Here is a 14,081-nt window from a genome sequence, read left to right on the forward strand (position 1 = left end):
GGGCGGGGGCGGGGGGCAAAGGCGGCGCGGCCAGATTTGAAGGAATGCGTGATCCTTTACAGGATCGGGTCCTTATGTAGCAACACTTGTACATCATCATTCCCCCCCGCCGCCGCCTCCGGGAATGTATGAAATACAGATCCCTATCTCAGCATCTCCCCTCGCAAATGTTTACAAATCTGCCATAAATTAACTGTTTGCTGTCTGCTCATACTTGCTCCCCAGCATGCCCTGAGGATGCCAGGACAGCCCATCAGATGGAAGCTGTTAGAAATAAAACAGACCCCAAATGTCTGGTCCCCACTCGGGGCCCAGTGCCACCACGTTCCCTGGGACACGCCTGCTGGGCCCTGCTCCCGCACAGAGAGCATGGTAGCTATTGTGACTTAATTTTGGGCAGCTCTTCGTTAAACTTCAGGTCATGCGAAAAGTAACTGCCTCTTATGCAGCTGTGTGAGGACAGCTGCTTTCTGAAGTTACACTTGCTGCTTAGTAAATATTTCCTATTGTGATTTTAAAAAGTTTGCTTTTTGCAGAAGGAAGAAGAAACAGGTCACCAGTGTTTGCCTTCCCAACCTCACAGCTGAAGAGCTGGCTGATTGTATCTGATCAAGCACAAACAAAATACAGATATTTGCAGAATATATGTTTTTGACTCAGTGAAAGCAAAAAATCTGTAGATGTTTGAGAAAAACATCTACATCTCTGCAGCTGACATCTTTATGTCAGCTGCAGAGCAAGTCAGTTTTATTTGGTAAGTGACAGTGATTTCTCTCTGAGGTTTCTTCAGTTTGGCATTTACAGACTGCTCATTCCTCTATCTTTTAACAGTGGTCAGCCAACTTGCTGGTCAGCCAAACTGTAGAGCACCACTGTAGATGGCTACTCAGTTCAGAAGAAGTTGTTTTCCCCGTGTGACTTAATGCAACAACACCCTTATAAAATATGTGTGTGCTCTTGGCATGGGCATCTAGAAGACCTCTGTGATCATAGAGGTCTTCGCAAAAAAAAAAACCAAACCCACCAGATTGTATCTAGGAAAAACAAAATGTTGACCATGAGTTGAGCTCTACTACCGACTTACCCTAGAAACCAGTACCTGTAGGCGGGCAAAGCTCTGACTGCGCAGAGCCCTGCTCTGCTGCGCATAAAGCTCTCCTGAATGTTGAGCACAAATAGCGAGGTAATGCCTAGCGACAGCAACCACCGCATGCCAGGCTGCTGCCTGACAGACCTTTAGAGCTGGCTTGCCTTCTCACTTTGTGCAAGAAACCATAGTGCTCCTTGATGAATTTTTCTCTCATTCTTCTGCGTGAGCACCTTTGTCCTCATATTCTTAGAAGAGGGGATTACTTCCCCCTTTGCAGGGGCCAGCTGGAGTTCAGCACTGTTGCTAGGGCTTGGAGTTTGGCTCTCTCGCCAGTGCCATCCGTTTGCTTTTCATGCTTCATTTGGTTGACATTTAGCACGTAACCAACTTTTAGAGTACTTTCCACCTCTCTCAAGGAAACAGCAAGAGAACTCTTTTCTTTCAACTTCTCTTGCTCTTTGGAGCCATCGATCTGTGCAAATTAGCTCCTCACTGCCAGGCTTGATCTACTTCCCTTTTCTGGGATCACAGAGTGCCAGAGAAAATAGCTGTCCTGGTAGAAGTGCAGGGATTTTTCAAGGCTTCCCCACAGACAAGCAAACCTGCCTCTTGGGTCACATCCAGAGCAGTCTACAAGCTTAAAAGGGCACTGGTGAAAGAGTCTCATCTATCTATTGAAGGCAAATAATTTCCCCATGTCCTTGGGGGGAAACCAAGCGCAAGATTCTTTAAAGAAAATAGTTCTACCATTAAATGAGGGATAAAAATCCTAAAGATTGACCCTAAGTATCTTACTGCCTTCTTCTGTAACCTCAGTGACTGACAAAATTTATCCTCAAGTGTTATTTGCCTTATTCTTTGCTGATAATCCTTTTGTTTCTTTAAATCTTGTCTTAAGTAGTTCAGCAAAGCAGATCTTCTAGCAGTGCAATTCAGGAAGAGTTTGGTTGAAAGCTTCAACATAATTTTTTTAGTTAGCTGTTGCAGCTGTAGCACGATGAATGGACACATTCAACAAGGTATGTAGAGTGGATATTTGAATCTCTCTGTTGGCCAGTCAGAAGGACAATTAACAGGTGATTAACAGACAAATTCAAAAGTAATTTGAAATCATAATCTTACATCCTGAGGGACACAAGGTGGGAGATGACTAGATGTACATGAAATAGATATCAATCCCCAAGATCTCAATGAAGTAGTTAAATACTAGCGTTTGTTCTCTGAAATAAAAAGGGTTGGCACCCTCAAAAAGTTGTTTTCTGATCCTTATTATAAACTCCTATTCGTAGAATCTTTGTGGAAAGCTTTGGCTAGCTAGTTCAGCTGAGAGATTACACGGGAAATTCTGTGAAGTCATTTAAATGAAGGGATTCATACACGTTATTGTGATACATGAATTTTCATTTCTTCAATATGACAAAAAGGTAATCCCCCAAAATTCCTTCTCTGATCCTGTGACACATTTTAAATCTGTTATCTTTTTCCCCAATAAATTTCACTTTTGATTTTCCTCAATACATCATTGCTATTCAACTGGTGGGGCTTGGTTGCGATAAATATTTGTCTCGGCTAACTTTTTTCTCTGCATGTGTTCCTGTGTATTTGCTTCTCAAGACCAAGGATAATGATTTTTTTTCTGCAGGCCACGTACAGAACTTGAAAGAACGGAAAAGATCAAATAGAGACAGGATTAAATTTAGCATTTTTGCAGGTAATGCCTCTTTACATATTGGCTTGTTACATACTCCATCGCTCTCCAACTCTCTACTCTTCACATGCATGCTACTGGGTGATCAGTCGGCTACTGCCAATTAATTAGATAACAATCTAATACAGACTAGAGTTCTTAAAAGACTAAGAAATTTTATTCTAACAGTGTGATAACAGACTACTGTGCTAAAACAAACAGAAGACAGAGGCTATTGAACAGTCATAAATAAAGGAAGAACAAAGGTGCAATCACTCATTACTGGCTAAATAGCAATAATAAATAGCCATCAGAGTGGTTTGTAGGTGATCCACAATGGCAAACTAGTTTTGAAAGCTTAAAGTGTAAAAAGAGAAGGCTACCCAAAGGTTTCAATATTAGTTTCAGAACAGGCTTCATGCATTTAGTTCAACAGAAGTGAAATTTATAAAAGTTAATGTAGAAGTGTGGATTGTGTTTAATGTGAAAGCCATATTGACCGTAATACATCTGAATTACATCATTTGAACTTTTTCAGTAAGTTGATGCTGGAAGATAGTGAAATCAGTTCTGCCTGTATTTAAGAGCAGGAGCTTAAATGTATTGCTATTTCATGTCTTAAGCTCTTACCATTTAAACCAGAGTATTTTTATTCCATCAGGGTTACCAACTTGATTTCTGCGTAGTTTCATGCTGCTATAAAAGAGGAAGGGAAAAAAGCTGAGGGAAATCGAATTTTTTTCTACGTAAGTAGAAAAATCTTTCTGTTTTATGACAACCTGTAAAAATTGATTGCCTGTCTTAATGTAGACAGATGGTACCAGATCCAGGACGACTGACATTTACTATGTTCATGCACAGCTCCCAGGGGACTCTACTTTGAACATAATCCACTGTTCCTGCAAATCCAGCAGTTTAGAAAAATAAACACTAACAAGGATTTCCACTTTTAAAGAACTTTCAGTAGAGAGTCTACTGAGTACTCAGTGACTTCTGTGGCTCACCAAGATAGAATGAAGCTGCCTGCACCATTTGCATAACCAGTGTTTTTTCAAAAGTCAAAAGCATAAAAAAAATGCATATTTGCAAAGGGACAAACCTACCTATTCTCCATCTCCTTCTAGCTCAAAATGGGAACTGCTACGTTTCCTACTCCTCTATTATCATTTTAGATCCTGTTCAGGTTTGTCCCTGTTCTTTAGTCTCCTGTTTTGTAATGTACTCTTTCATATCACCCTTTTCCTGCTTATTAGATATTTTACCATCCCTCTCATCCCACTTTCAAGTAATTCTTGCCTCCTTCCATTATTTTGGCTTCTGTTCCCTTTGCCAGCTTGTATTAAACACCTTTAGAAATAACTGAAAGCAGCAGTAAGCTTTGATGACAGCTGTCAATAAAAAACTTAAGGGGAAAAAGGTACAGCAACGAGAATCCTGTTTATGCTCTAGCTACCTTTTTTCCTTTAAATAAACACTTCTTCCACATCTAGTTATGGAAGTTTCCTGTTAGGAATTGACAAAAAATGATGATGAAAATCTGGCATGCCTAAGTAAAAATTATAACAGGATAAAAGTAAAATATGTGCCTAGAAAACATTAATTCACTTGGTTTGGCTTTCACTTTCTTGGCTTTGTTCCACATACCTGTGTAAATTTATGCATTAGTTCCTTAGATTTTTAAAACTCTAAGCAGAGGATGTGTACTTGTAAGACTGAAGTAGAACTGACTGAAAGGAGTTATAAAGAAGATAACATTTTATATACTTGTTGATGGACAAACTCAAAAATCTGTCAAGTAGCTCCTGAAAGATGCACATGCATCACTTAGCAGACATACACCTTAATTATCAGCAGTCGTTTAAGTGAGTAAGTTGAGCTATGAAAGTACATCAATACCTCATCAATTAAATTACATTTTTTAAAAATCTGAATGTGTCTAGGTCTACGGAGGGCATGCTTCTCTTAATGCTTGTTTTTAGTTGTTTTAAAAATCTTCCAAAACTTTGACAAACTTGTCAACACCAAAAGGTCAGCCAGCTTTGAGATTGGGTTCTTCCTGGAATTTGTCCCAAGACTTTTCTTTATATATACAAGTGACACAAAACTATGCATTGAACTTAAACAGCTTAAAAATTAACAATTAACAGAATTTCAGACCAGCAGTACAAACATTTTTTGAGAAACACCCCCTGCCCTGCAAATTCATACTCCATTTTAAACTCTACCCTGGACTATGCTTCCACAAAACGTGGGGATGGAACAGAGACCTCATTCAACTCAAATACTTTCCAAAAGAGTTTTCCAATATAAATATTCGAGACAGAGTACTTCTTTTGTCCAGTCTATGTGTTTCTGCAGTGGTTTTTAGCAAGAAGCAGGAGATTCAGATAAAAAGCTATAGCATTTGAGAATGCAGTAAGAGAGGTCTTAATGGAAACCTAGGCTAGGATACAGCATAGGGGACAGATGCAAGAGAGAAAGTGAAAAATTCTAGAAATGTAAATTGTAAAATGTATCGCTGGTAAAGAAACCTGTAAATATTTATGGTCTCCAGTTTAGAATAGAAAGGGTTTCTTCCTGGGGGAAACTATAAAGATTGACATCATTTTTGTAGTTGGGTTTTTTTTTTAATGAAAAAGTTGTGCTGAAAAACATTATTATAAGAAATTATTAAATGGTTCAAGGCTAGGCATTTTCCATACATAGAAGTATAAACAATAGGCAAAGCTTGGAATCTACATATTATGAACCTTACATTGCACACTGCTGCTCATGTAAGTCAAAGAAATGCCCATGTTCCTTGATCTGGCAATTTAGAAGTAGGTAATTTTTGATCTTTGCTAGAAAAACACCCAACAAACTAGATAAAACCAGACAGAAAAATACCTCAGCAATGGTAGTGGAATGATTTGAAGAAGCATTTCACTTGAACAATTCCCAAATATCAGAGCCTGTTAAAAATCCTCTGCAAACTATAAATCTTCTATCGCAAATGCTTCTGGAGAAGAGACAGACAATTCCAGGGCAAAATGAGGGACCTTTAAACATTCCTGTTAATGGTAAATCACTTGCATTATGGAATGGGCACATTCAGCCAAATCCCCCAGTTATGGTGGTTTAATGCCTAGCTTAGTTGAAGAAAGCGCCTTTAACCACATTCACATCAACTGATCACATCACCAACTGCCTGCTGGTAATGACTTCTAGCAATTTTTAGAGTGAGACAGTCTGCTAGAAAAGGTACCTTGCTGTTCTCTCCCTACGGAAGTTATTCTAGCAAACAAGGATAGTGTATGCTAGCTGTTTGTCCCCACAGTATTTCCACGTGCATTGACAAGTCTCAGGATATCGGGAAATGATGCAAGTAGCTTTGGGGAAAGGAAAAGGAATTGGAAGCAGGGACATGGAAAGAATAAGAAAGTGAAGGTGGCAGCAAGACGTTCGATATGAATTAAATATGAATTTTACATTTAGAAAATACCCTACTATTTGCTACCTAGTTGGACATAAAATTAAGCTAATAGAATAAATATAAAACGTAATTAAATTAATAGCAATGGTACTGAATGTAAAGTTGTAGAAGAAATTACTCAATTTGGTATTATTTGCTCTTTGTTTCACAGAGCAGAATGATCACATTTAAAGGACTAAAAGGGTAAAATGGAATATGCATATTCATCCTTACTGTCCCTATGTTAAATTTTGTTACCTTTTCTGATATTGTACCACAATGGTGGCTGTGTAAGTGGAAGACTACTCTCTTATCAATAATTTAGAAACTGCTTCAAAACTCAACGTATCTTGTAATTCACAATAAAAATGCCAGTGCCACAACACTAAAGAATTGGGCAATAAAGACATATTAGTTGGTCAAATGCAGTTACTTTGAATTATGGCATAGTTTGACTTCAGTTAGTAAGTTTGTTCGACATTAGAATCATTGCATTCAAATAGAGGTTAATGAGACTTAAAATTAAACAGGTATTTCATCAAACATACAATAAAGATAATTGATTTTAGGTCTCAATTAGGAAAAAGGAAAAATGATTCTGTCTTGCAGTACAAGGCTAGAAGCCACAAATTTTAAGTTCCATCTTCTTTTTCAAGATGGAACAAACAAGTGGTCTTCTTGATATTTGTTTCTTCCTTTGTGAAATACTACTACTTGTTCACTGCAAAAGTACTGAAAGGCTTACCATCAAAATTCTTTTAGTATTAAAAAAAAATTAGTATACCTTTATAATTAGCAGTTTAGTATACCATCAAAGTTATTTTAGTATAACACAATGCAGGAGCCCGTTTACATTTCACTAAGAAAAGCTCAATAGATTTTTCCATGAGTTGAAGTCGCTACTTTCAGGTTTCCATTATTTGTTCTATTCATTCCCTGTCTGCAACACAATCATGACACTTCTATTATTTTTCCTCTCTCTCAAACTGAATTATCTTTTTTTGTTTTAAATTTTAATTATTTATTTTTGTGTGTGTGTGTGTGTGTGTGTGTGTGTTCATACTCCTTACCTTAGAAAAGTTTTTCCTTTGGTATGTTCAGGAATAACTGTAACTTCCATTCACAAGAGCTGAACAAACCCCACAGAATTCACGCAGAGCTAGAATCTGCTGGTTTAATTCCCTGCTGGGAGTCTGCCAGTTGGGAAACGCTGACCAGCAAGTACAGGTCTTAATTACACAAATCCAGAAGCTGCTGCCAACCTTTCCCCATTGAGAAGCATTTGCTTTCTAGTGTTCTTCTTGATGAACAGATTATCACTCAAACATAATTTATTGCTGCTTTATATTGTAAGTAATTAAATGAAGAAACCTTTTAAACTCAAGGGAATTTTAATAGGTTACTTGCAAAATGTTATTGCAGGCAACAACTTGTACATGATTTTAGTTCCAAACCCACCAAAAAATTATACAAATCAGCATTGTAAAAGTGTCAAATTAATGCCTTACAGGCTTTGCTGGCAGAATTAATTTCTAGATTCTAGATGTGGGGAAGCGTTACTCTCATTTTTTTCCTTTTCCATTTTTTTAGAAAAATTTACAAGTGAAATATTACTACAAAACTTTTTTATAAGGAATTTTTGCAAAACATTTACATTTTTACCATCAACTATTTTTCTGTTTCAAAATCATTATGTAGATTTAATACCCTATGCTGCACATCAATTCTTGCGGGATGACAATTCAGTGACATGCATAAAAAAACACCACAAGGCATTAAAATGAAGACTTAAATACAAATATTGTTGCAATAAAACAGTTATAAAATTGAAAAATAGGACCTAAACATCATGCTTACCTAACTTTGACAAATTAACTTTTTCTCCTAGATTACACACTTTTATTACTGCTCTCGTGAAAGAATGTGATAAATAATGACTTAACACCAATTTCTAATGTAATCGGCAACACATACACAAACCTAACCAAAGAAAGCATATTGTAAGAAAAAAACTATTCTAACACTGGAGTTCTACCATGGTAAATACACTTTGCACTGATAATTACTATAAAGCAAAATTTTTAACGGTGGCAAAGGGAATGAACAGTGAAATGCCATTAAACAAGATACTACTGCACATCTGTGCCCTATTACTTACAACAGCTATATCCCACTGAGTCAAATAAAGGACATTGAAATTTACGATCCTTTTAAGACAGAAAAGTGGATTCAGAATGGTATGCAGAACAGACCATCAAAATGTTTCTAATTCCAGCGGTACAATATGCACCTGCTAACACAAGTTAATGTACTTGAGATGCTATGAAGCCAACCGGATTTAGATTTTGATACATCTATAATAGGGATTCATTGCAGATTAAAAATTACTTCAGTTTCCTATCTGCATACATAAGTATGCATGAAAAATTATATATGAAATGGTTGTGCAGAATGCTCATAACTTCAGTTTAGAAAAATTGTTAACTTCTAGGAAACATGGTATTAACATTAGGAAAGTTTTTTCTTTGCATAAAGAAATTTATAGCACTGATTGTGAAGCATAATGATAAAATATATATTTGACGTTTCATTTCCTATATAATAAAATTAACAGTTAATACTACCTAATGTTCATCTGTATTAAATGTAACATCTAATTGATTCTGATGTTTTAAATCCAGGTACATCAGTTAAGAGTACTTTAAATAAAATATACAAAATAATGTACAAAACCCAACTAAAATTTAAAGACTCTGTTACAAGTCTACAAAAGCTTTAAGAAACTTGAAATTTATAACCACAGTGTAAAATTGTTTTTCTTTAATCTCAAAGCTTTTTATGTAAACTGAAAGTATAAAATACCTTCAGCTTAATATTTTGCTACAAAGGGCTGGCCTAAAGTGTACACAGTGTAAACAATGATTGGTATTTCTCTTGCTTCAAAAATACAGAAAACACCACAAGATTGATAAAGTATTCAGATGAGAAGTATACGTTTTGTGTGGGAATGCACAAGGTATCTGTTATGTCTCTCAAACCAACAGCTACCGAACACATTCTTCCTTTTATAATTTGCAGGGAAAAAAAACAAACCAAAACAAAACTTATCCTTCTTGCACTGTACTTCCTTTAGTTACATCAAAAATATTTTGGTGTATAAATTTTTTTAAAAACTGGTCATGAGAATTATTACCAAATGACTGTATGTGTAAAAGGTTACATTTATGCCTATGGGAAGTAATTAAAAATCCTGAGTATGAAATATTTGGCCATCTTTCCTCCTTGTACGTACTGGAGTTTTCACATACAAAAAAAAGCAGTTTGTTTTTGTTGTCATTGTTTTTCCTTTCCTCTATATTCCTATTAAACTGGCACATCTGAAAATGTAACCAAACCTTTGAAATCAAAAGTCGTGTAGTAAAAAGATAACTATATTTCTCTTTCCCCAGTTTGTTTTGTGGTTGGAGGCTCAATGTAAGACTTGATAGGTAACAGGTTATTTATTACCAGCCCACGTATTATCCTTGAAGAGCAAATAAAGACAGTAATATTTAGGGGAAAAGAGAGAAAATGTTTACTTTCAATACCTTTTTTTGGTTAAAATGTGATATTTAATTCTTTTCTTTGGCTATTAAGTCAAAGCATAAAGAACTCGGCACATTAACCACAATATAATAACTAGTATTTACAGAGAAAAGATACGGGAGAATGAGCTACAACACTCAATTGTGTGATTAGTTTCCATGAATTCTAACAAAATTAAAACATTTAAATACTTAAGATTGAGTTTTTAAGACTCATGTTACCTACGAGTTAGAAATGGACCACGGATGTTTTAAAATACAATGAAATGAAATACCAAAACTGACGCAAAAGTTGCCATATTCATTTTTCATCCTACGTAAAGATACCATTACTTTTGTAAAATCTTACGTTATATCTTTCTATGGTTTTATCTTTCCTACTGTATACACTAATTCTACATAACCTTAGCTCTCCAAAGAAAGAGAGGAATTAGAACTCACTGATTGTCATTTATACACACTACTATAATGTAGTGGTCAAAATTAATCTGAGGTCCACCTCAGAACCACTTAGCAGCATGCATCATCCAGCTGCTATTTTGAGTAATTCCAAAACTTGAGAAAAGACGGCCAAAATGAACTGACGTGTTCTATGGACTGAGTAAAAACCTAAAATACTTCCACTATCGTTCAATCTGTATTCGGTTTTGCTGTGCCTTATGGGAAAAGGATGTTCTCATGAAAATATTACAAATTTATTTTAAAAACAAAGTACCTTCATCAAACAACTATTAATCCTAGTCAAGGTCCACCCTGTTTTACATTGATATTATCTGATTTTATAAATACATTAACACAATGCTAAAATAGGGAGGGAAGTTCATTTAAAATCATTACATGATATACAGACATATAACTAAAAAAGTACAGTATGGAAATAATATTCCCCCATCTGTTTATCCAGTACATCAATTTGCGCTGTTTGTATTTTTGAAATTTTTGTCTTGTTGCACCGGTGTACACTTCCCATGCTGACCCTCCAACCTGGAACACTTACAGAAGTCATGACTGAAAACATGATTTCCTGCTCTGTAATCCACTTTACCAGCCCATTTCCATATCCTGAAAGGTATGTAAACTTAAGTGCAGCACTAGGCGTCCATATAAATGATCCTTTCAGAATTCTTCCATGTTTGTTGAAACATTAGGGGTTGCTGGGTTTGAATCTTGAGAAATGGCAGCAACAGTGACAATTCTTGGAGAACCAAGAACCTCAGTAACTGAAGAGTCCAGTTCTCCTGAGGTAACAATAGCAAGGGCCGTTCCACCACCCTTCTTGTTCTGATGAGTTTTGACATGTTTTGAGAGATGGTCACTTCGCATAAACCTTTTAGAACATTCTGGGCACTCAAATCTCTTTTCACCTTTTTTAAAAGAAGAACAAAACCAAAATGTTACTGAAAGAGAGCACTGAATGCTTTTTGCTTGACAATTTCAATCTGACTCTTTTCTATTTAACATTTAAAGTGTCTTTAAAAGGATACAATGTTTTCTTCTCTACTTGTCTGATTTCCAGGTCATGGGCTTTTGACAATCCAGTCTTCACTACTAAAATGTTCTCAACAAATATTTGCTATGCTGTGATTATCTGGTGAGAAGTTTGGATTTCAGGTCACCAGAGAATTTTCATTAACTTCTACAAATCTGACAGAGGTAAAAGCTCTGAAAGAACTACTTGATAGCATTTTTTAAGAATACTTCCGTTCTATAGATTACAGTTATGAGAAAGGAATTTGGAAACGTGAATCCCAAAGCTCCATGACGATGTATGAATCTATGTCAAGAGAGAGAAATTCACCACACTAAAAAGTCCTGTCACTGTTCAAATGTAATTAGTGCTTAGACTTCGAGTGCTATCTTCTGATGCTATAAGTTGGGGAGGGAGGGGAACCTTCCTGGGGCTAGAAATACGAAGGCTGATAAAATTTTCAGTTTCTAAAAGGTCCCCCTTTCCAATCTGAACTGTAAAAACTTGCTTTATCAGTTCTCACTTGAAACTTCAAGAAACTTCCCAAGAAGATCAAATCTGATGTATGGACTAGGTTAATAAATTTCTTAAGAATTGAGCTAGTCCATGTGAGGAAATGACAACCCTGGTCCATGGCCAATCCTACACGCTCAAGAAAATTTGTCAAATTTAGATCAGGCATTAGCTAATGTACATCAGCTATCTGTGATGAAACTGTCATCTTTTTCTAGCATAGGTACAGAACAACAGTTTGAACAGATCTCATTTTATTTATCTGATTTCACAGTCAGCTTGCATTGATGAAAACTGAAATCTACCACTTTCTCTATTTTAAAGTTAATTTACATTTAAAAGTAGTTTTCAGAGATCCTAGTAAGTGAGATCTTTGATACCACTGTTTAACCATGGTCACTATAATTCAGACTTGCTGTACTATGCGTACAGAGAGGGCTGACCAACCTGTGTGGGTTCTTCTATGTCTTTGTAACTCATCGCTCCTTGTAAATCGCTTGCCACAAAAAATCCAGTTGCATACAAATGGTCTTTCACCGGTATGCCAGCGCAGATGTGCTCGAAGATGAGATGTCTTGCCATAAACTTTTCCACATCCTTCAATATGGCAGATATGTTGTTTCTTTTTTCCTGGCTCATTGCTGCCTCTAAAAAGATCAAATTTAAACAGGTAAGTAATTACATTATAAAATATTATTAACTATTAAGAAAAATATTTCATGCTAATAGAGACAACTATAACCCCCTGTCTAAAAAGAAATATATAAACATACTTTGTAATAGAATGCATTAAAAAATACAGGCAATATACGAAAATCTCATGCCCAAATGAGGCAAACTGTGATAAGAAGCCTAAACACACACTGATAAAATTTACATTTACCTTCCTTCTCCCTCTCTGCAATTAGGACATGAGCAGGCAACTCTTCTCAATCTCTTGCCAGGTTGCACTTCCTGGTCAGAAGCTTGTTGAGCTTGTTGCAGCTGCACTTGTGTTATCTGATCAGGACTAACAGCACCAATTGCTGCATTAGCAATGCCACCTACTGCTACAGTAACAGGAGCTATTGTGGCTTGCTGTACTTTTACTCCATCCTGTCCTTGCTGTTGACCTGTAAAATAATAGTGTTTGTACCTTTTATTAGTCATTTCAATAACTGAAATGCACAAATAAACTTTATATGTTTTATAGAACAAAAATCCACCTAAAGTTAAGGGAAACCACAAAACAAGTATCAAATCCAGTCATCTTTCTGAACCACTACCAGAGGACTTACCTGCTAGCTTAGATAGATAGCACTGTTTAATGTAATTTGTTACTAGAACAGTACAAGACTGCAAATTACTGACTGATACTAAGAAATGTGAATTAGTTTAACTCTTTTTCTCAAAAGCTGAGATAAATGAGAAAACATTAAACAAAATCTTACACAGAAAGATTGTTAAATCTATTGCCAATTAATGCCTCTCTAATAACCTTTGAAAACATATCTACATTCAGAAAACTATAATTAGCTAATTTTAAAAGTTGCTTTACAGCACAAGCAGAATTGTCACTTCTCCTCCAATCTGTCCTGAATCAACATTGAACCACAAAGGAACTTTCACAAAGAAAAAGAAATGTTGTAGGACTAGGCTTGAACAAGCTTGCATACCAGAGCTTGCTTTTTTTTCCCCCCCCTCCCTCAGGATTCTCCACCTGGGACAGGGTAATCCTCATTATACATACAAACTGAGGGACGAGAGGCTGGAGAGCAGTCCTGCGGAAAGAGATCTGGGAGTTTGGGTTGGTTGAATATGAGTCAACAGTGTGCCTGGCAGCCAAAAGGGCCAACCGTTTCCTGGGGTGCATCAAGCACAGCATAGCCAGCCCGTCAAGGGAGGTGATTGTCCCACTCTACATTGCACTGGTGCGTCCCCACCTCGAGTACTGTGTGCGGTTTTGAGCACATCAATATAAGGACATCAAACTATTAGACTGTGTCCAGAGGAGGGTGACCAAGATGGTGAAAGGTCTCGAGGGCAAGACTTATGAGGAGCAGCTGAGGTCACTTGGTTTGTTCAGCTTGGAGAAGAGAAGGTTGAGAGGTGACCTCATCGCAGTCAAAAGCTTCCTCAAGGGGGGCAGCAGAGGGGGAGGTGCTGATCTCCTCTCTCTAATGACCAGTGATAGGACACATGGAAATGGTATGAAGCTGCATCAGGGGAAGTTCAGGTTGGACATTAGGAAAAGGTTCTTCACTGAGAGAGTGGTCAGTCACTGGAACAGGCTCCCCAGGGAAGTGGTC

General features: G+C 36.7%; 1 protein-coding gene across 1 annotated transcript; it reads right to left on the reverse strand.

Annotated features, from left to right (window-relative positions):
• Positions 1 to 10,928: 10,928 nt before the first annotated feature.
• Positions 10,929 to 12,950, reverse strand: LOC104074585 (transcription factor Sp4-like; the record flags this gene model as incomplete). Its single annotated transcript, XM_009574746.1, has 3 exons — positions 10,929 to 11,176; positions 12,241 to 12,440; positions 12,677 to 12,950. Coding segments are annotated over 3 exons (722 nt in total), but the record flags the coding sequence as incomplete, so codon positions are not given.
• Between the last annotated feature and the right edge of the window lie 1,131 nt (positions 12,951 to 14,081).

This window comes from Fulmarus glacialis, unplaced genomic scaffold, assembly GCF_000690835.1.
Source record: "Fulmarus glacialis isolate BGI_N327 unplaced genomic scaffold, ASM69083v1 scaffold16333, whole genome shotgun sequence".
NCBI lineage: Eukaryota > Metazoa > Chordata > Aves > Procellariiformes > Procellariidae > Fulmarus > Fulmarus glacialis.